The sequence below is a fragment of the Hakea prostrata genome, chromosome 8 (assembly GCF_041222555.1).
Source record: "Hakea prostrata isolate BN-2017 chromosome 8, UWA_Hpros_2, whole genome shotgun sequence".
NCBI classification, from domain to species: Eukaryota; Viridiplantae; Streptophyta; class Magnoliopsida; order Proteales; family Proteaceae; genus Hakea; species Hakea prostrata.
Genome location: NC_142607.1, coordinates 8,273,178 through 8,293,848, shown reverse-complemented (window position 1 = coordinate 8,293,848; position 20,671 = coordinate 8,273,178). Strand labels below are relative to the sequence as shown.

Here is a 20,671-nt window from a genome sequence, read left to right as displayed (position 1 = left end):
CCAAAATCAAAACCTTACAAATACCCTCTCCACCCTTAACCCTGTTAACCAAAATCAAAACCTTACAAATACCCCCTCCACCCTTAACCCTGTTAAACGGGTTAAGGGTGGAGGGGGTATCTGAAAGGTTTTGATTTTGAAAGGGAGTGCTGTTTGTTTTCCATGAAAATAGAGGGACTCATGTAAAAAACTCTAATAATTTTCGGTGAAGAAATAACGGGTTCAACACTCTTGGTGACGTATACTGTAGTTTCCACCCACCAATATAATATTGCCAAATAAAAAATAAAACAAAAGAAAAAGAATCCACTACCAAGTCACATATTTTTCATTTTTTTTGGGTTGGTGCGTCACTCACAAATGCTGACCGATCAGGTAGACCTACGTGGCCTTAATCCTATCTATCTCTATCTCTGTTTTTCCTCCTGAGGTCACACTCAAGAGGTCGCCGAGCATACGCGAAGGGAAAGTAAGACCCACTCAGAAATGGGAGAAGTTACAGGTACATTCATGCAATGCTCTCTGGGTTTTCATCTTCCTGGTAACCAGATGATCAAGTCTTACTCATCGCATAGATCTATAGACTCGCCGGTAAGTGCTTCTGGTGTGCGTAGGAATGCTATCTCAGTTAAGGGATCTTGCGTGGGTGTGTTGGGTACAGATAGATGTAGCAGAGGGCAACTGAGCCCAGAGTGGCGAGCTCGTGCGGCTATGAGTAGTCCTCAATTTGATTCTTCCATCAAGAATGGAATCGAACCTTCAGCTTTCTCTTCAAGAATCACTACTGATATACCTCTCTACGAATCACATGGGGTATCACTCGTTTACACTACAGACCAAATCACTTTTGTTTCTTCGTTTCACTTCATCTTCTCGTCTTCTTTCTTGAAAATGAAATTGATCTTATACACAGGCTTCCTTTGATCAATACTTGGATGATCGGTCCAGAGTCTTCCGAGCAATATTCCCAGACAAGCAAAGAAGCCAGAGATTGAATTCGGTGACCTTCTGTCTTCCATTCCTGAAATTTGCTTCCTGATGTCTCGGTCTTATTTATTTATTTATTGAAATTGAATTTAAAAAATTGATGACAGATTAAGGCATTGATGACATTGGATTGCAAATTAGCATAAGAACTTCCCTTTATAAGCTTTGATGTGGCATCGTTCTTGAAACCACGGAGTCTTTTAGACCTTAACTTCGTTTTTTAATCTGAACATAGTCAATCTTCGTGACGTCTGTCTCGTCTCTTTAAAAAAGAGTCCAGATTTGCTACAACGTATTTTCAGGTTAGCTCACACCTGTTAGTCAATCGCTTGGTATTTTTTGGTCATTATCACTTTGGTATTTGGTCAATCACTCGGTATTTTTCTTTTCTTTTTTTGGGTCAACGGTATTTTTCTTATTTGATTGTGTTAGCAACCGAAACAAGAGATTGGGGGTTGAGGATTTTCGTTTTACGGTTTGGAAGAGTACTTGCTGCACTGTCTGGGTGTTCTTGAGCAATCTCCATCATGAATCCATCAGTTCTGTCCGTGGATCACATCAAAATCGTGTGCGAACTATGTTATCTGTGTCATCCTTGTTCTGTTTTTGCTTTCATGTTGTGTTCCTCAGGTGTTTTGGAATGATTATTTGAGTAATTTGATTTTCTGATATCAAGCTTTGTAGCACCTAGCTGTCTTACGCATACATACATGATTGGCTATTGGTGTGTGCAGGAAGTGTGGAGAATACAAATGCTACCCATAAATTTCTTGTTCTTGAGCGTTTGGCCTGTGATAGATATGAGATTGAGGTGTAACTCGTCAGGCCAGGACTACCCAATTGGAACCCCCTTGCATGTCACTAGGGTTCTTGAACTTGATGTGGTAAGTCATTCTGGGAAACTGGGATCAAATGATAATAGGGATCCATCATCCATGAATGGTGGAAGTTTTACATGTAGCCATTTACTCTGCTTTAATTCTGGGTTTGTAGACAAGATGGGAGCTTCAAGGTCTAGATAGCTTTCTCAAGCCATCTCAGTTTGAGCTTGAAGTAAGAGGAATGCTCTATCCTGATAGACAGGGAATGCAGACCAGACTCAAAGGAAAATTGGAGATGGATATGAGCTTTGTGCTACCTGCGATGTTTGCCTTGGTTCCAGAAGATGCTGTCAGAGGCATTGCTGAGTCTGTTAGTATCTTTGATCGTTGAGGATTCATTATTTTTTTTTAAATAGAAATTAATTTTATAACAGGATATTTATTCATGCACAGTTGCTGAAGAGACTGGCAGAAAACTTGAAGCATAAAGTCAATGGAAGCTTGCTCTCGGACTACAGTGAGTTCGTAAGGGAGAGTACCACAGGAACTTAAAGAGATTTTAAGTAGACTTGCTCTGTTTTTTTTGATCTTTTACTGTTGTTTTAGATTAGAGAAGACAGTCGCAAGCTCTGCTCTGTTTTGTAATTTTAATTGTTCTTCAAGATTAGAGAAGAGAATTGCATCCTCTGCTATCTTAGCCAACTGCAGTTGCGCAAACCAGAGGGGGTGGAGATAAAGGTAGGTAGAGAAGGGAGGTTTCAACCATTGCTCTTGTGTGCAAGCAAATGTTTGTTTGTTGTGCTTGAAGCTGAAAAAATATAAAAAGAGTAAAATTCTGGAGATGCAGGGGATCGAACCCTGTACCTCTCGCATGCAAAGCGAGCGCTCTACCATTTGAGCTACATCCCCATCTGTTGATTTAATACATCAAGATGAATTTATACATTTCTTGACGGGGCCTGCGTGCAAAAGAGAGGCTGCTAATTCGAGACATGGACGAAGGCTATTGGATGGGAATTCTGGAGAACTTTTTATGGGGAATATGGAGGGTTTTTTTTTTTAATGGGGAATATGGGGATTTTTTTTTTTTTTTGGCCAACCTTATTTTCAAGGCTTTGCCCTGACTAATCTGGTGTTCAACAACTTGGTGGCACACCTGGCTGTGATGGGTGAGTCTTCCAGCAAAATTTTTTTGCATCCACAAAGTTTTGATATCAGAACCTTACTTAAGGTGACCAAGCTGCTTACCACTTGAGCCAACCTCCGTTGGTTTCTTAAGAAACTTTTAACCAACAATTTATTGAGACACATTTTTGTGCAGCCCTAAGGCTGCAACAAGGCCAATATTTTACAATCCCAAGCCCAACCTTATATATTCTAATGTAAATTCATTCTCGCTCTGACCCTAAGCTCTACAGTGCCAAACCAAGCCCATTTCAGCCCTGATTTGCCGTCCCTTGGACCCTGATTGATCCTATACTTAGCCTTGTTTGTCCCTAACCCTAATTGACCCTATACTTATCACTGGTCCTGATTGACCCTATCATTGTCTGTGTTCCTAATTGAGATCAAGCATTAGGGACAAAATTAAGACTAAGATAGGGGCCAAAGTCAGGACAAAAAATCAAGATAGGTCGGGACAGGCCCAGCGGGCAAAGGAATAATCCCAAACCCGCCCTTGACCCTAGTCAGGGCCATAATATTTTAACCCTAACCTGCCCTCGGGGCCAAAATCTTGAGCGCTCAAGGCGGGTCAAGGCCAAACTTCACCCCTAGGTGAAGCATTCAAGAGCGTACACCCCTAAAGGAGACCAGATGCAACTTTATAATTACAAACTAAGGGGTAATAAGAAGAAACATGGCTAGGTGTGGGGCAACTTCATTCAAATAATGTCATTTTACAATTCAAGCTATAAATTTCCCTCCAAATTTGTGACGCAACACTGATGAACTTAGTACTAAAGGTTTTCTATTAGCTTGCGGGGCCTTAGGGTACATATGAATTTCAATATAGCTACAAGGCATATGTGACTATTAGCTTCGGAACAAGTTTGAACTGATGAATGTGTATTGCCCTTACTCTGAAAATCATTTCAAGTCTTCCTGATCTTCCAGGGAACGCTTGCGGGCCTTAAGGTTAAGCTCAAGGCTGTCAGGTAAAGGGTGTGTTCTTCCACGCCGGAATAGAACTGCAAGAGCTCTCATCTTCCTGCAAATGTCAAATACCTGTAGGAACAAGTAAAGAACTCTATCATCAAGCATTAATAAAGGCAGAAGCAGAAACATTGCTTGTCTTACCGATGATGCCTCAATCTCTGCAACACCTTCACAACCTTGACCTCCTCCCTCAAGTAGGTCACAGTATCTAGCTGCGTCATTCTCATCTTCAAATACCTGAATTCACGGCATGGTATTCAAACCAGACATCACACCTTAAACACCCATGTACACGCACACCCACATACTCTTTCAAGGTGCACATGCATGTAGATTTAAGTTTTTATGAGGAAGTAACAGAAGCATTACAATATTTCTCACATATTCTAGGAAAGCATTGGCATAATTTAGCAGGTGTTCATATCAAGGAAAATATCAAGACTGTATTTAACAATTATAAATCAAGAATCCAGGCATAAACATTGAGATCCAATAATAGCACACTTTCAACTAAAATCCTACATATAGTCATGATAACCTTGTCAGCAGAAACTGGTAGTTTAGGTACAAGAAGTACTAGGAATTGAAGCAGAAGCATCATCATGCCATGAAGTGAAAGAGCCATCAGTTGAATCCAGAAAAGATTATCATATAGAAACTGCATAACAATCTGTTCCAAGGATACAAATGAGTAAGGATAAAAAAAAGTGTCAGGACATTGATCCACGAACTGAACAATGACGGATTGGGATTCACTTAAAAGTGCAATTTTCTGTTGAACATTATTTTGGCAGTGTGTCTTCATTTACCAATTGACATTATGTTCAAAGGAAATACAGTTTTATCATGTTTACATTTGTTTATCATTTTCATCTTCCTTCTCCCAGCATATGCGGAAAAAGAGTGTCCAACATGGATACATTCCAAACTAAGACAAATCTCTATCACTGACATTACCTATCTAGTGCTTCATTTGACCATGAATAAACAAGGTCATACGGTTAGCATGTTGAAAGAACACGAGCACCATTATTGAGTGACAAAGCCATGTGTGGAAAAGCAGCTTTCAAGAATGTTATATAACTGCATAACGATAATCAGATATTCAACACAGACGAAAGGGATACTGAAAGAGCAAGATGGCAGGTCTTCTCACTCCTCCTACTTCCTCCTTTCTAGGCATTACTCCCTACCTGAGCATCTCTAACCTGTTCTCTTTTTATAGTCTCTTTGCTTCTCTTCCACTCCTAGTCTGGATTTCATTATCCTTCTTCTGCCTTCTCTGGGTTCAGCTTCTGCAATTTGCAGCTATGTTTGACCATGTCTAACCTAGGCTTTTCCTCCCCCCCCCCCCCCCCCCATCATCTAGCTGTATAACCCCTCTTCTTCAAGGCAGTTCTTCCTCTTTGATCTCTAATCCTTCTTCATCTAAACAATTCAAAGCACACACATACCATGTCCTAATACCTGTTACCTAAGAACGAGCTTCAGCCTCCACATCTTGGTCTCACTTCTTGTTATCTTTCCTTATAAGAAGGGCATAAGCTTAAGTTCATCTCTCATTCCACTCTTGATGCAAAGATATTAGCATATCCTATGATCCTATCTCATACTTTGGAAGACATATCTGCAATGTGACCAACTGCTGCAGTGGTTTATTAGGAAAAGACCACTGATTCATTTTGTTCAAGCTTCTGCGACTGTAGTGAAAATACTGAACGTCAGCTTCCAGATGATTGATAATGAAATTATTTTTCGAAGAGACAAAACGCCTCACACTAATGATCAAGGGCCTTGATTTGTTCCAAAGACCCAATTCTCATCCAACCTTAGTCTCCTCAAGTAGGTATACAACCCAATAAACTTATATGTCTTCCTCGTAAGGTTAGGCTGTTCAGGCTTCCATTGCATTTGTTGACTGAAGTGGATCTGAGTATATCATTGGCAGCCTCATAAGAAGGCTATTATACTCCAACATCAGAACAAAGAAAATGCAAATTCTTGTATGCTCAATTGCAAAAATTCAAGTTCCAGAAGACTTTAACACTGGTTCAGATGTTGATGTGCTTCTGAGAATGGAGAATGTTTTTCAATGAGAGGTTCACTTCGAATAGATTTCTCCTCACTCAATTTGCAAATGCTTCACTCATCTTGGCAAGCATTGCCCGAGGAAGTTAGTTAAACTTATAGTAAAGAAGGCTTGTGTCTAATAATGATTTGACTTCAAAAGATACCTGTGTTAATCGTTGAGATGATGATGTTCTAAATCAGTCAAATGATGAGACACTAAGGGTTTCCCAATATCAAGTTTCTACTCAGAAGCCTATTCTTCAAGAATTTCAGGTTTAAGTTAAATGACGTTTAAGTTTTGTCCAAAGATACTCATTAGTTCTGCAACTTTTGAAGATGATCATGTTCTGATTAATCAAATGATGAAGATAATTTAGGAATTTCAAATACTTGTTCTAAATCTGAATCCCAGCAGTCACCCTTGATTTTTGGAACTCTCAAATCAGAAGTTCCTTGCTGACTCAGAAAATTTTGAACCCAGACATTGCCTCCTAACATGTATTCAGGGGAGCAGATTTGCACGTCTTGCTAATTCAGCTATGATAATGATGAGACCTTTAGATAACTTTTAGGTCACTCGCTGATGCAGTTAAAGAGTTTCCGATTGGGTTAACTACGCTTCATAAATCTTTATTTTGGCCCATGATTGGGTTTTAGAGATCACAGTCTTCTTATTTAGGTTTACTGAAGTAAGCCTAATAAAATTGGTAGAAACGTCCATGCACACCAGTCATATTTTTTGACATTTAGACAAAGTACAGTGACTTCCTCCCCCTGGTCAGTCAGACTTGGTTCTACCTTGTTAAAGATAAAGTCCACCCTCTCATTATCTTTGCCAACAAACAAAACAATGTGAAAATTGCTAATAAAGCTGGGAACAGAAGCACCTCTGGGGATATCCCAAAAGTTATTGAAGACTGTTGGATTGTACTCAATGATAGTCAATCTTATCATCGACCTAATCCTCATGAGTCTTAATTAGCAGCCGAGGAAAGATTTAACTCCCTCAAGTCAGGCATTCTCATTAACAAGAAGAGAACTTCTACAAGCACAACCTCAGAATTGAATGGTTCTGCAGTTTTCCACAAATCAGGGACAGCAGGGTAGAGTTGCAACTTATAACCCGAGTCCTAGACTTAAGGAGATCATATCTGGTCTCCATGTAGATGCCAGCAGCAATTCCACACAGCAGATGATAACTGGTTGATCAAAATACTTATATTCTTCTAGCAGCAAGAGTAGAACAATACAGACCTCAAACAAGAGAAAAGGAGGCAGAGACAGTTAGATTTAGCCCTCTTCAGCAAGGCTCCTTCAGCACTGGATTTTGCAGTTGACAAAAGGTTCCCCAGGTTCTAGGGGTTGAGCACTCATGGCAAGGCCCTCACCCTTCTTATCACTCAATTTAGACAAGATAATTACATACTCAAAGCAAGCTTTATTAATCAATTACATTTTATAGAGCAATTGTTTGCTCAACAAAAAATAGAAACTCGACTTTCCCAAGTTTTTTAAGCTAACATCCTTAGCAATAACAAAATAGATTACTAATTCTAAAATTAAAATTTAACAGGAATAGAAACCAGCTTTTAGAACTACCACACTTTATAATTCAGCCACATGCATGAGCACTAAAGTAAAAACTATTAACTATTAAAATAGAAGCCAAACTATGCTCCCAAGTCTTCCAAGAATAAAAACCCTATATAATCTGATGTTAGACCCCACATATCTTCCACAAAACATTCCCAAACAAGACAGAATCTGGCTATGACACTGTCTACGTGAACAGTATTTTGGCCTCTTTGGCCATTCTAGAAGGCCTGTAACTGGCCTGACCTGGTCCAGTTATGGTCCATCTGAAGCTTGTTCAGTTCTAGCCAGGGTCCACATCATTCCTCGGTATACTATTACCTAGTTCAATTCAAGTATTACTAAATATAGATTTATTGCTTATGCCGAAACCCTCTAAAAGATATGGACCACCCTCTTTTCTTGTCCTTTTTCTAGATCAGTTTCCCGGTTTCCCCTAGTAAGCATGGACCTCACCAGAGAACTGAACTAGATTCCCTTTAAGAGACAAAGGAGATGGATATCTTATCACATTATATAAAACAGATCTGAGAAGCCAATACTTTCAAGATCAGAAATAGAAATCCCCCCATTCGTTTTGTCAGCCAAAATACTTCCAAGAAATCATAGACATCTGGGCATGATGGGACCTTCTTATTATTCCCATCCACCCACCCCAACACCACCCACTTCTTGATGTATCATTATTTTTATTATACTTTCCCTTTGGCTCAATGTCGCTCCCCCCCCCCACCCCAAAAAAAAAAAAAAGGTGGGTTTTTTATGCATTATCTTTTGGTTAACTGTTGTGGCTTTCTGCATGACTTCCTTGTCTTTTTGGCTTCAATGCTGAACTTTGCTATTCTCTGAATAAATTTTCTATTCACCCAAAGAAAAAATATATGCAACAAGAACAACAAGCTTTATCCTAACTACATGAGGTTGGCTACATGGATCCTTGCCTTCCAATCAGCTCTATTCGAGGCCATACTAAATACGAGACCTAAGCCATGCATAACCTTTCTCACCACTTCTCCCACGGTTATTTTAGGTTTGCACCTAGCTCTTCTAGTTCCTTCTCCATACAGGGATATATATATATATATATATATATATATATATATATATATATATATATATATATATAAAGGCCTCTGTTGAACGTAGTTATACCACCTCAATCAACTAAGGGGAAATATATACACATATGCAGGTGGAATGAGCAGATTGACAATCAGCTGAAGATATCAAAGCAGATATTTCTTGGATGCCTAATCCTGACACTGCTGCATGTACCCAAGAACAGAAAGTAGAGCTCATTCTATCTTTATGTAATGATGCAAGCAACCCTAATGACTCAGTTGGAAGTATTAAATTCAGAAAATCGACGCAGAACAGTTGCAGACACTTACAAGTACTCCCTCCCTGACATCCTCTACAAGCATCTGGAACTTATTGCCAGTTCTTGACTGCTTACCCTTGTTTCCAATTTCAGATCTCAATTTTTTTCCTTTTGAAAACAAGATCCCAAGCTCCCTTTCAACTTCACTGTTCGAAATAGGAAGCATTAGCTGCGTATAAATTTAGAATTAATAAGGTAAGAAGAAAACCACAAACAAACAACCTGCGATTTCTCCGTGTTTTCATGGTGCATAATTGGTTTTCCTTCTGTGTCAGCACATAAACATGCTTTGAATCTTCTCTCCATGGATTTGCCTCCAACACTGAAGATGAAAGAAGGTTTCTTAAACAACATTCATTAGCAAATCAATGAGGTATCTATATCAAAACATAATTAAGGAGATTTAAAAGGAAAGTGCACACACACAATACAACAATCATCATAGATCACAACCCACAAAAAAGATGTTCAGAATATGGAAATTACAATGGGAAGATAGTAAGATGTCACTGGCATGCTAAAGTAAATACCCAAAGTTACCATGGGAAATAAACTATGCTCAACTAAACCACACATGATTAAGGGGTAACACACTTTTGATTTTCAAATGTCAAATAGTACCGAAAAAGAATCAGACAACAAACAACTAAGCGACCAGATTGTGAAGAACTCTGTTCTTTTTTTTTTTTTTTTTGGGGGGGGGGGGTTGGGGTGGAAACTAAACCTACATTTGGGTGGAAGGCATAAAATAACAGTAAAATTCCAAGATATCTGAGATCTTGGCAATTCTCGTACTATGCTCCACATCAGAAGACCTGATCTGCAGCAGGTCTTGGTCAAAGACCTTTTTTAAAGGAAATACTGGAAGCCTCAAAAAATGAGGATGATCTTCTGGCTGGATCTCCTTAACAGACAATGTTTATATTAACGATAAAAGAAACATTTGTATGGAAATTGGTAGACAATATATAAAATCTGCACAAAACAAAGGATGCTTGAACAATCAAGGAGAAGAAGAAAGAATTACAAGAGTATGGAAAGGGTAAGAGCACCAGGGCTTCCTGATGCCAGGTTTGGTTGGGTCAAAAACCAGCCTAGCCATGATCACACACAAAAGGAAGAGCATACCACAATAAGCAGCAAATCTTCAAAACTTTTTCATGACTCTAAAATAGACTTGAACACCAAAAAGAGAAGGCTAATCCAATAATCAATGTTAACTAACTAGGAAACTGCCTCAAAAAAAAAAAAAGGGCTTAGAGCATTCAAATCCAGCCTAACTAAAATACCAGACAACAACTAGAACAAGGAAATTACGACACTTAAATGATCTTGTATGCCTAGCCTCTACCTATATTATAAGCCATTCAATTGTCGCAGTTGAATGAGAACACACAAAATCAAAAGCCAGATGCATACACAACCCATCCAAAGCTTGTTTCCAAAAGGGGAAAAAAAGAGCTTATGTAGGTGATTTAACTGCATCAAGGGTTCAAAATGAGGCACAGACTGAGAACTCTATTGGACACTAGCTTACCCCATGGAGGCCTAAGAATTCACATCCTCCTTGAACATTTTTCCACCACTAGAAGCATAACTTGGCAAACTATCTACAGGCAGCAGATGGGATAGCCAACAAGGTGTTGTTTTCTCAGGGCTTTATACATCCAGATAATCTCATCATAGATCTCTAGGTTGATGTCACAGGTAATTTTTTGACCCCAGCAGGATGTAGCTTGTCACTTGGAAACATAAATGAACAGCAGTCAGCCCCAACCATAATTGAACAGCAGCCAACCCCAGCTCAGGCATATGATGGAATTTTCTGTTCGTTTTAGAAAATTCACTTGTATGTTTTGCAATTTCCCAAATCCCAATTCTTGTCCAAACTTAACTTCAAGAGGATTTCTTATATGTATTGAACTTTGCTCTGCATAATTTTCTAATTGATAAACACATCATCCTGCAGATCTATGTAGGTCTTCCCCACCCCCACATTACCTAATTTCACTTGTAGGTGTTCTTTGCTAAATAAAGAAAAATCATAAGGAAAAGATCTTAACACAAGCAGTTAATTGCATATCATAATAATGCCAGCCTGAAGTCATCATGAGGCATTCTTCAATGTATGGAAGCTGGTAATTGGTTTATGCAAACTTCTTCCCCCACCATTCTCTTTTTTCTCAATGCCTAAACCACAAAGATTGTGCAACCAAGTGAACATGAGGCTACGGAAGCAACTTGGTATTTTGCACAAACCAAGTGTCTGAAGGGAAGGAAAAAATAAAAAACTTAAAAATATGGTTGACTAAAATATGGTCAAAAATAATCCTTTTTTGGCTCGACCCCTGGCATCCGTTGGGCGTTCTCTATTCTCTCCTCGGCCCTCGCGCTGTCTATGAGACTCGTATCCCCAAATCGGCCACCCTTGATGCCTTCATTTCCAATGGGTCATGGTCCCCTCTTCCCCACCCCAGTCTAGCTCCTGTTTGGAATGCCCTCCCCCCCATCCTTAGTCAGTCGTGTGACGCCACCATTTGGTCCCCTTCCACCACTAAGTCTTTTACCACAGCCTCTGCCTAGGAACCTGCTTCGCCCACACCACGACCCTGTCCCTTGGTCCCGGTTGGTTTGGTTCAAAGGTAACATTCCCCGCCATTTAACCTCGCCCTTCCTACCCAATCATTCCTTATTAGCCGCCATATCCAAGTCACCCCAAACTGTTCTCTTTGTTGGAACGCTTCAGAGGACATTGACCACCTTTTTTTCTCCTGCCCCCTTTCCCGATCCCTCTGGATCAGAGCCATTGCATCCATCTGGCCCCGCTCGAGACGTTCTCATGGTTTTGCTCGGGATTGGTCATGGTTCTTGAGAAATTTTGCTGGTCAAACTATTTGCGATCGCATTGGCAAGTTAGTTTTCAGTGCCACCATCCATCATCTCTGGTGGGAGCGAAACATTAGAAGATGGACTTCCAAATCTCGCTCTATTGACTTGATTTGGAGTGCCATCTACTTTGATGTATCATCTAGAGTGATGTCCATCCCCCATCCCCCGGTGTTTGACTCTCCCAAAAATAGGTTTATTGTTAGCTTCTGGGGTCTCAGCTCTACCTTTTCCACCCCAGATATAGGTTAACTGTTAGTCTCTGGGGTCTCTGTTCTTTGCTCTTGAGCTCCTTGCTCCTTTTGTGCTTGTATATTGCTAGTTGTCTTTAATTTAATCATTTATTCATCCAAAAAAAAAAAAAAAAGATCACGTAAGACAACATCCAAAGTCTTTCTCACCATCTCTGTTAAAACCACCATTGTCTGTCTCATGATCTCTGTTACAAACACCATTGATTATCAACTAACTTCAGTCTTCAGAAACAGTTTCCGAAATTCATTCGTTCCCATGCTTCTATCTTCTTTCATTACGCGATCGACAAGCTACTGCTTGTTAAATTGACGGTCACATACTAGAGCTGTGTGATCATAGACCCCAGCATTCGCAACTGGCTTTTGGGTTTCGAGAATCAGAAGCATAGCAAGCTGTTCACAAACTCTATCACCACACCCACAATTCAAACATATCGAAGAAAAACACAGAAAGTACTGTACCGTCGTAGCTGCTACTATCGAAAGTCTGCTGAAGCTGTCGACGCATGTCATAAGCGCGGGAAGAGACCTGCTTCACAAACTCGTCGGAAGTTCCCGGTATTGTACCGTCTAGGTGAAGGGCTCTCTTTAGATCGTCATCCTCACCATCTCCAGCCTCTGCTGCTTCCCCACCGCTGCCGTGTGAACGACAGGTAGTTTCCCTGTGCCTACTCCATCTAGAGGGATCCGGAGCCAAGGGAAGACTCAAGAATGAACAGAGAGATGGAAGACGGCTACTGCTGTTTTGGGAAGAAGAAGAGGAGATGGAAATTCGCCTTCGGCTGTGCCGTCGGAATGAATTATTCGGAGGGAGAACGATCGAAGGCGCCACTGAGGACAACGACTCCATATTACCCCTTCACCTGTACCCTCTCTCTTTAGCTCTCTGGGTGGGTGAAGACTTATATGCCGCAAGACTTGTTCTTCTTCAATTGACTGAAATCTGATATCCTAAAACGAAGAGCAGAGAAGCAAAGCCGTAGAAGGAAAGACGTCTGAGAGTTTTGCTTTCGAGTTTCGTCGACAAAGCTGAAATTGTGAAACGCAAGTTAGTTCGCTACTGGACGTGTTCACTTCCTATAGAATCTTTGATATTTTCTCTCTCCTCACTCGTTTGTATACTTGGTTGAGCTGGTTCTGTCGAAGCGGACGATTCTGATTGTTCCAACTCAGTACAATGCTTTTGGCAAAAAAAAAAAAAAAACTCGGTACAATGCTCACAGCCATCGGTACCAAAAGGTCTCGAGAAAAATGTGAAATTTGCATTTTGCATGGTTGAACGCATTGTAGGCATTGTAGGCGCCCGAAAAATTTGATCCAGTCTGTCCAGACAAGATTTCTGTATAAAAGAAGCAATCAACTAATGAGATCCACTGATTTTCTCTTATTCAGAATTTTTTTTTTTTTTTTTTCACCCTTTTACGTTGCGTTTGGCGCTAGTCCAAAAAAACAAAAAGCTTGGAAGAGTTTCAGTCTACAGTTGGCCTTAAGTCATACATCATTTGCTACCCAAAAAAAGGAAGTCATACATCATCATCAGAAATGGAGAATTTTGTCCTCACAATACCTGGAAGGCTGGAACAGCAAAAAGAAGAGGCAGGAAAAACTTGGCATAAGTATATTTTTGGCATTAGAAAGAAAAACAACCAAAAGTAAACTGGAAGTACTTGACATGTGTTATGACAAAACATTTTTGCTTCAACAAATAAAGTCAACAAGAGGGAGTAGCAAATACAGAAAATATTAACTATAATCCTTTTCATTGGTGGTTGAATTGGTTAAAGTACCAACATTAGTAAATCATGTCAACGGTAGAGTTGTAAAGACTCATATTATTCATTGAAGAGGTTATGAATTCGACCCCAGCGAACGGCATATATGTAATTACCCACATCCCCTATATATAAAACTCTCCTGCTTCGAAAAAAAAAAAACATTAGTAAATTATTTGTGCCCAATGTCCCTACTTAACTTATGTTAAAACTAAGAACATAAAACTATCTTCACAAAGCAAGAAATTCTAGAAATGCTTACAATGGCTTTAGCTTTATCTGATAAGGGTATCTTTCGACCTTGCATCAGTTAGCTTTTAATCCATGGCTGATCATTGCTGATAGGATATCAACCATGTGTCAGAGGACTCTAGCTAGGCACCAGAGCACGCTATCCTAACCATAGACAGCGAATGCATCCTTCTTTCCCACACAAATTGCTGGATGGTCATGTACCCTGAATTCCCCAACTGGCTTAGATCAAGAAATTGGATGTCTGTGCCCTGTAATGCTTCTTCAATCAGGTGATTAACTTGTCTTGCTTCTCTATTCACGCCTCTGTACCTCGGAGAAACTGCATGTCAAGCTGTCGAGATATCAGTTCAAAGTTGTCCATGGAATTTGGGTTCTTCTGCCATCTATTATGGTTGTTGATCAGGTAGTTTTATGTAATACGGAATTTGATCACAACAGTAGCAAAACAACATGTTTTCCCAGTAAATAAGATCCAGATTTACGAGAAATCAAAATTATGAGAAAAAAATTCAAACATCAAACAAGGCTGAATGGAGATCAAGTTTGATAAATAGAATTGCAATGATTAGCTAGAACCTCAATCTAATTGGATTGCCAGATCAGCAAATATGCCAAGTCCTAGCAGCAATACGAAGGGCAACCCAGTGCATGAGGCTCCTATACTTCTGGGTCTGGCAAGGGTCATAATGTATGCAGCCTTTCCCTACCTTGGCACGGAGGCTGTTTTCAGACTTGAACCTGTGGGTTGCAAGTCTCTACTTGGTCACAATAGAGCAACCTTATGTTGTCTCAATACCCATTCTCTAGAAATAAGACTAGGGGCAAAATAGTAAAATAGCTAATGGAATTAGGGTTTGAAGGTGAAGAGAGGATGCTTTCAGGCATTAAATGAACCTATAATCAGTAACCAAACAGTTTCATGGATTCAGAACCAAAATTCAGACATAAAAGAGGGTTTAACAAGGTAAAAGGAAAAATAAAGATGCAATTTTATCAGCCAATCAGCTGGTCAGAATTAATTGAGAACTAAATCAAGCTTTTCCGATTTACTCAAATTTCATCCAAATCCAGCACCTGGTTTGGTTAATCTCAAGGAATGTGTTACATATGACCTAGAGAGTAGGTTTGTAGTTGCACGAAAATAGAAGACTTACTGGTTAATGAATGAATAAATGGAACAATAAGAACAACATAATACAACACTCAGGCTGCACACAGCAAAGTGGTTTGATTTGATCAAACACCAATCCACATTGACACAAGGGGGGGGGGGGAAACAAGGGATCTTGATCAAAGAGAGATTTTCAAAGATGACGAAGCAAGCAAAAGATGCAATTTCTTTTCTACATTCATGTTCAGCGATTTCCCCCTTTAAGTTACAAAAAAGAAACAAAAACACAGAGAAGGAAAGGACTAACTGAATCCTGAACTAATAAGGCAACCTAAACTGATGAGAAACTGAAATAAAAAACTGATTCAATGACATGGTCATATTTCAAGTCCTAAGATGCCTATGACTTAAGTTTGATGTAGACTCCACTAGTTTGATAGCTGATAAAAGATTAAATGAGCAACTTAGGTAGAACCACAAAAACCAGTTCAATCAAACTAACACAAAACAACTTAAACATAAACCAAGAAACAAAATGGCTAATCCTGTCTGCAACCATATTTCCCATCCTTTAAGCCTATAAAAGTAATCGATACATTGAACACCCCAAACCAAACTTGACCTATATATTTCACGTCTCCCCACCCCCACCCCACCCCCAAAAAAAAAATTAACACAAACCAAAACCAAAAACAAAGGGGGGGGGGGATCTCTTAACTTATTCCTAGGCAACTGTGATCAGTTTGGTGATGAATCTGCATCACAGTTCATGTCGGGATACAAATTGAACAGGGAAAAAACAGAATTGAACCCCCAGGCAGCACTAAGAACAGCAATGGTTTTTCATTTCAAGTGCTGAAACCAAGAACACATGGACTGATGGAAGTGCACATTTGGTTGCTTCTGTGATCTAGACCACCCAGGTGTTGGGCCAACTCTCCAGTTAAACATAACAGAAATTCAGCACTCCAGATAATGATGTCCATAATATTCTGTCATACCTACTGTGGAAGAATCTCATATGATCTAGACCACCCGGATGGTCTGCAAACTTTCTTGTAAAACATAACCAGGAATTCAGTACTCCACATATTAAACATCCAGAATATTTTAGTGTGGGAGAAAAACTAGATAATAGGAAAAGGGGAAAACAGGAGACTTCTGAGGATAATTTGAAACATCTCAAAGTAGAATATTTTGCGATTTAGGCAGTAGGCAAATAAAGGAAGTCTAAAATCATGTTAGGCCAAAACAAACACAACATCAGACAAAGAATCTACATGTGTTGTTGAGTGTGTCTGCAGAATCTGCTCTCTTATAGAAAAAAGGAAGTTTCACATATTAGATGGCAAAAAACCATCGCAAATAACGCGCGAGTTGGCAAGTGGAAAGCCTAATTGTGACCTAAGAGGGTTCGGCTCCTCTCAAGGGAGAATATCTTCCAGGGAATGCCCAGTGAGCTCTGAGAAAGCACCACGTGTAACTGTGTAAGATGCTCATCTGAAGGTTAGGATAAAATCCCTATTCTTACGCTATTTGAAACTCCCAAGAACCGTGAAACCCGAGTGTTACCTAAAATCCAATTAGGTTGCAGGGCTTCGTCTTCTTTGCAGTCCAACCTTCATTTCCTCTATCTATGACTGGTCCATCCAAAATAAACAATTAAATCCATCAATCTGGGCTGTAATAGCCCTGAAACAAGCATTGGAGAACCATTTAATTCAAATTCACCAATCTTACTCTTCATGTCCAGAAGTCTAGGAGCTCTGTTATATAAACTACCCTCTGTGATTCCCCCACAGAATGCCCCTACTGTTCCTGATAGAACTTAAGATAGCAGTACAACAATTCAGAGATCAGTGATGAATGAAGCTGGGTTGGGAGAAATTCCTGACATTAAGGCTGAAGCTGGCCTGATGGATCTTTCTGAAGAGCACAACTCAGAACCCAAAACTAGAATCAAGCTGGAAAGATCAAGAGGAGAGTTGCATCTTTGATAATTAGCAAGAAGATAGTTTAAGCTCAATTAATTAGTCATGTATAATATTAGATAAAACAGCTGAACCAATTCCTCATCTCTCTTTCCATCACATCCACCCCATCCTCATCATCCAGACCTCAAACTCTGGTTTAGGGCAAAATGGAAGCAGTCAGATGGATCTTTGCTTAGCAGTTATACATTATTTTTAACAGAATAAAACTAGTTAATTTGCTTAGCATTTTGTTTTCATCTTTTTTGGATCTTTGCTTTGGCCTTTGTTTTGGGGTGGGGGTTCACTGTTATGGTTGATAAGAAGAAGCAAATGATTCATCCTTCAAAAAAGATTAATGGAGGAAGATAGAAAATTCCAGTGAGAAAGCAAACCTTTGATAAGAAAAGCAGCGGTTTCGCAGACATTCCATTCTTCCCCAATCAACAGAACAGAGACCACCCCATCTTGATTAGTTTCAAATTCCACTTTTGGGATCAAGTCGCTCTTTACTGTGAGACTTGTCTGTTTTGATGATTGGGTTTTTGGTCTGGATTCATTCTCGTTCTCTGTAGGTCAGAGTCGCAAGAAAACAACAAACCGAAGAGGAAACTGCAAGCAACTTGAAAGAAGGGATGGAAACTGAAACCAGATCAGGTCCGAGGGAACATTCGGGTTTCGCTGTTCTTATGGGTTTCACATGGGTAAGAATAGGGATTTTATCCTAACCTTCGGATGAGCATCTCACACGTGGTGCTTTCTCAGAACTCATTGGGCACTCCCTGGAGAGGAGCTGAACCTGACCTAAGAAATGGACTGACCAAACAACCTAGTTGCCACATGTACAGCTTTGGAAAACATGCATGGAAGCTTAACTAAACCAAATAGGATATATTTGATAACAGAATGTTTCAATAATAGAATATCTACCTGGTGGTTAGTTCATACCTGCTGAGCTTCAGTGCATTAATCTTTGTGCTTCACTGTAAACTTCTGAGTCATCACAAATGCTTACAGCCAAGTATATTTCAATACTAAGTTAAATTCTGTGCTGATTAATCAAATAGGAGAAAGGTCACCAATAGTCAGAACAAGAACATAAACCTTGCCTGAATGAATGGAAACGGAACCGATCTCTGATGATGATCTCGCGGTTGTAAATACTTGAAATAAGTTTAAACGCAGCATGGCAATCCTGGCATATTCTCAAGTTCTTAAAGATGTAGAGGGTTGTTCCTGGTTTCGTGCTTATAAGTCCAAATGAGACAGCCAACTTCTCACTGTGAGAGAACAGTGCTTGTTCCTTCTCCTCTTGCTCATCTGCATCCTTGGTCTGGCTTTCAGAAACAGAGAATGTCTGGGAAGCAGTGTTAGGAACATACCCCGCCAACCTCAATTTTTGAATCATAACATCCAACATGGCATATATCTCTCGCATTCGAGGATGCAACTTGTCCCCTGAAGTAAATCGATGAACTTGGCCATTAACATGGATTGAACTTATGCCAGGCACCTTTCTGATTCCCCTTTTTTTGAGCACCTGGCGGAAGAAATTGGCCTTGTCGTACCTTCCAGCTAATATATACATGTTCGACAGCAACACATGATAATCAACATTGCAGGGATCAATCTGAATCAGCTCCCGTAGAAGGTGCTCCCCCAATTGGAGCTTGCCATGGAGACTACAGGACGCTAGAAGAGATCCGAGAATGACCTCATTACGTGGAATGGGCATCTCTCTAACTAGGGCCAATGCATCCTCCAACCGACCTGCCCGACCAAATAGATCAATAACACAAGCATAGTGCTCCACCTTAGGCTCTATGCCATAGACGGGTCCAAGGTCACGGAAGTAGCGCCATGCTTGATCCAGCAGACCTGAATGACTACAGGCACTTAAGATTGACACGAAGGTGATGTCATCTGGCTGGGCCTCTGAAACCATCTGAGGAAAGAGGCCTAACACGGCCTCGCCCCTTCCGTGCATGGCAAGACCGCTGAGCATGGCATTCCAAGTTATAACGTTTCTGTGAGTCATTCTCTCAAACACCTGGCTCGCGATATTTATCTTACCACATTTAGAATACATATCAACCAAACCCGTTCCTACCATGATATGCAGGTCACTTCCCATTGTCTTCATGACATAAGCATGAACCCATCCCCCGACAGTAAGATCCCCAGAAAGCGAACAGGCGGAAAGGATTGAGCAAAGAGTGACATGGTTAAGCATCAAGCATGAGGTAGATAACATCGTTCCAATCAAAACAGAAGCTTCCTTTGGAAATCCTCTCTCCAGGTAACCGGCGATCATCACGGTCCAGGCAACCTCATTCCTTTCCGGCATTTCATCATATATTTGACTCGCATTATCTAGCCCCTCCCATTTCAATGCACCAGAAAGAATTATAGTCCAAGAAACAACGGTACGCTCGCTCATCTCCTCAAAAACACGTCTTGCATCGCTCATCTGGCCGCACTTAACGTACATGTCCATGGCTGCATTACTGGTGGTGACTTTGAAAGGCAACCCAGTTTTGATCACATAGAGATGCCCTTGTGCTCCAACCACAACATCTCCCAGACGGGAACAGGCGTTGAAAAGGCAAAGCAACGTCACCTCATCAGGGCGAACCCCATCTACTTGCATCGCACGATAGAGAAGTAGAGCATGGCGTGGAAGGCCGTGGCGACCGTAACATCTCATCAAGGTAGTCCAGTCGACGGTGTCTCGGCGTGTGCAAGGAATCTGTTCGAATAATTGACCAGCAGAAAATGTGCAGCCGCATGCGGCGTACATGTGGAGGAGGGCATTTTGGATGAAGGAGTCGGGTAGGCTGGCAAGTCCATTCTTGACGAGAGAGGCATGGAGTTTCCGGCCTTCCTCGAGGAAAGCGTCTCGGGCGCATGCCCTCAAAAGAGAACGGTAATGTTGATATAGAGACGCGCAGACACGATCGACCTGCCATCTCATGACTCATCTCATTGTCTCCTTGTCATCGATTTCATCATCTGACAGAAAATCTCCACAGCTGTCCTCATCCAATCATAAATTCCCAGAAAACCCGATCGGTTGCTGTAGCTTGATGCCTGTCATGGAAATCAATGGAGCTCTTAAGGCTATTCATGATGATGGAGTTCTCTTAGCTTGTTCAATGCAAGTCACCAAGCTAGTGATATAAACTGATTGCCAACCGATAGTGAATGCTGTAAATGACCAAGGACACTCTCTTGACTGGGTTTGCTCGGTCTAATTAAGGAGATTAAGAAGCTTTGCACTTGCTTATCCTTCATTCATAGATATTTAGGTCTATTTTTTTTTCTTTTGTTGGCAAAAGATATTTAGGTCTATTAGCAGGTCAAATAATCTGTATGTAGATTACATAACTTGCGGAGCAAAAAAGTTTTCTTTAA

At 40.4% G+C, this 20,671-nt stretch overlaps 3 protein-coding genes and 1 non-coding gene across 6 annotated transcripts; 1 reads left to right on the top strand and 3 right to left on the bottom strand.

Annotated features, from left to right (window-relative positions):
* The first annotated feature begins 395 nt into the window (after window positions 1-395).
* Window positions 396-2,707, top strand: LOC149006645 (uncharacterized). 2 transcript variants are annotated; one of them, XR_016175080.1, is made up of 6 exons: window positions 396-813; window positions 914-1,000; window positions 1,722-1,871; window positions 1,981-2,178; window positions 2,262-2,505; window positions 2,541-2,706. XR_016175080.1 is itself a non-coding variant. In XM_089165780.1 (5 exons), the coding sequence occupies exons 1-5, from the start codon at window positions 487-489 to the stop codon at window positions 2,358-2,360; spliced, it is 861 nt and encodes a 286-aa protein (XP_089021906.1). In that variant the 5' UTR covers window positions 396-486; the 3' UTR covers window positions 2,361-2,707. The 2 variants fall into 2 exon arrangements, 1 of the variants encoding a protein (XP_089021906.1); XM_089165780.1 differs by having other exon boundaries at window positions 2,262-2,707.
* TRNAA-UGC (transfer RNA alanine (anticodon UGC)) lies at window positions 2,645-2,717 on the bottom strand. Its single transcript has one exon. It is a non-coding gene; the product is annotated as a tRNA-Ala (tRNA).
* A 930-nt stretch (window positions 2,718-3,647) lies between these two features.
* Window positions 3,648-13,417, bottom strand: LOC149006643 (plant/protein). Its single transcript, XM_089165293.1, has 5 exons — window positions 12,612-13,417; window positions 9,232-9,331; window positions 9,020-9,155; window positions 4,107-4,202; window positions 3,648-4,034 (listed from the first exon to the last, which is right to left on the bottom strand). Exons 1-5 carry the CDS (start codon window positions 12,997-12,999, stop codon window positions 3,897-3,899), a joined length of 858 nt encoding a protein of 285 aa, XP_089021419.1. The 5' UTR covers window positions 13,000-13,417; the 3' UTR covers window positions 3,648-3,896.
* Window positions 13,418-14,248: 831 nt separating this feature from the next.
* LOC149006642 (Pentatricopeptide repeat (PPR) superfamily protein) lies at window positions 14,249-20,671 on the bottom strand. Of its 2 annotated transcripts, none has more exons than XM_089165292.1 (2): window positions 18,188-20,671; window positions 14,249-14,507 (listed from the first exon to the last, which is right to left on the bottom strand). In XM_089165292.1, exon 1 carries the CDS (start codon window positions 20,229-20,231, stop codon window positions 18,333-18,335), a length of 1,899 nt encoding a protein of 632 aa, XP_089021418.1. In that variant the 5' UTR covers window positions 20,232-20,671; the 3' UTR covers window positions 14,249-14,507; window positions 18,188-18,332. The 2 variants fall into 2 exon arrangements, with proteins under 2 accessions (XP_089021418.1, XP_089021417.1); XM_089165291.1 differs by having other exon boundaries at window positions 18,206-20,671.

Bases quoted from the DNA above. Each gene is read 5' to 3' on its own strand.
- LOC149006645 (XM_089165780.1), top strand. From the start codon at position 487: ATGGGAGAAGTTACAGGTACATTCATGCAATGCTCTCTGGGTTTTCAT. The intron at 814-913 runs GTATCACTCGTT...TCTTATACACAG, and splicing joins CTCTCTACGAATCACATGGG to GCTTCCTTTGATCAATACTT. The intron at 2,179-2,261 runs GTTAGTATCTTT...ATTCATGCACAG, and splicing joins TCAGAGGCATTGCTGAGTCT to TTGCTGAAGAGACTGGCAGA.
- LOC149006643 (XM_089165293.1), bottom strand. From the start codon at position 12,999: ATGGAGTCGTTGTCCTCAGTGGCGCCTTCGATCGTTCTCCCTCCGAAT. The intron at 9,156-9,231 runs GTTGTTTGTTTG...TATTTCGAACAG, and splicing joins AAAACACGGAGAAATCGCAG to TGAAGTTGAAAGGGAGCTTG. The intron at 4,035-4,106 runs GTAAGACAAGCA...TTGTTCCTACAG, and splicing joins CAGAGATTGAGGCATCATCG to GTATTTGACATTTGCAGGAA.
- LOC149006642 (XM_089165292.1), bottom strand. From the start codon at position 20,231: ATGAGATGGCAGGTCGATCGTGTCTGCGCGTCTCTATATCAACATTAC.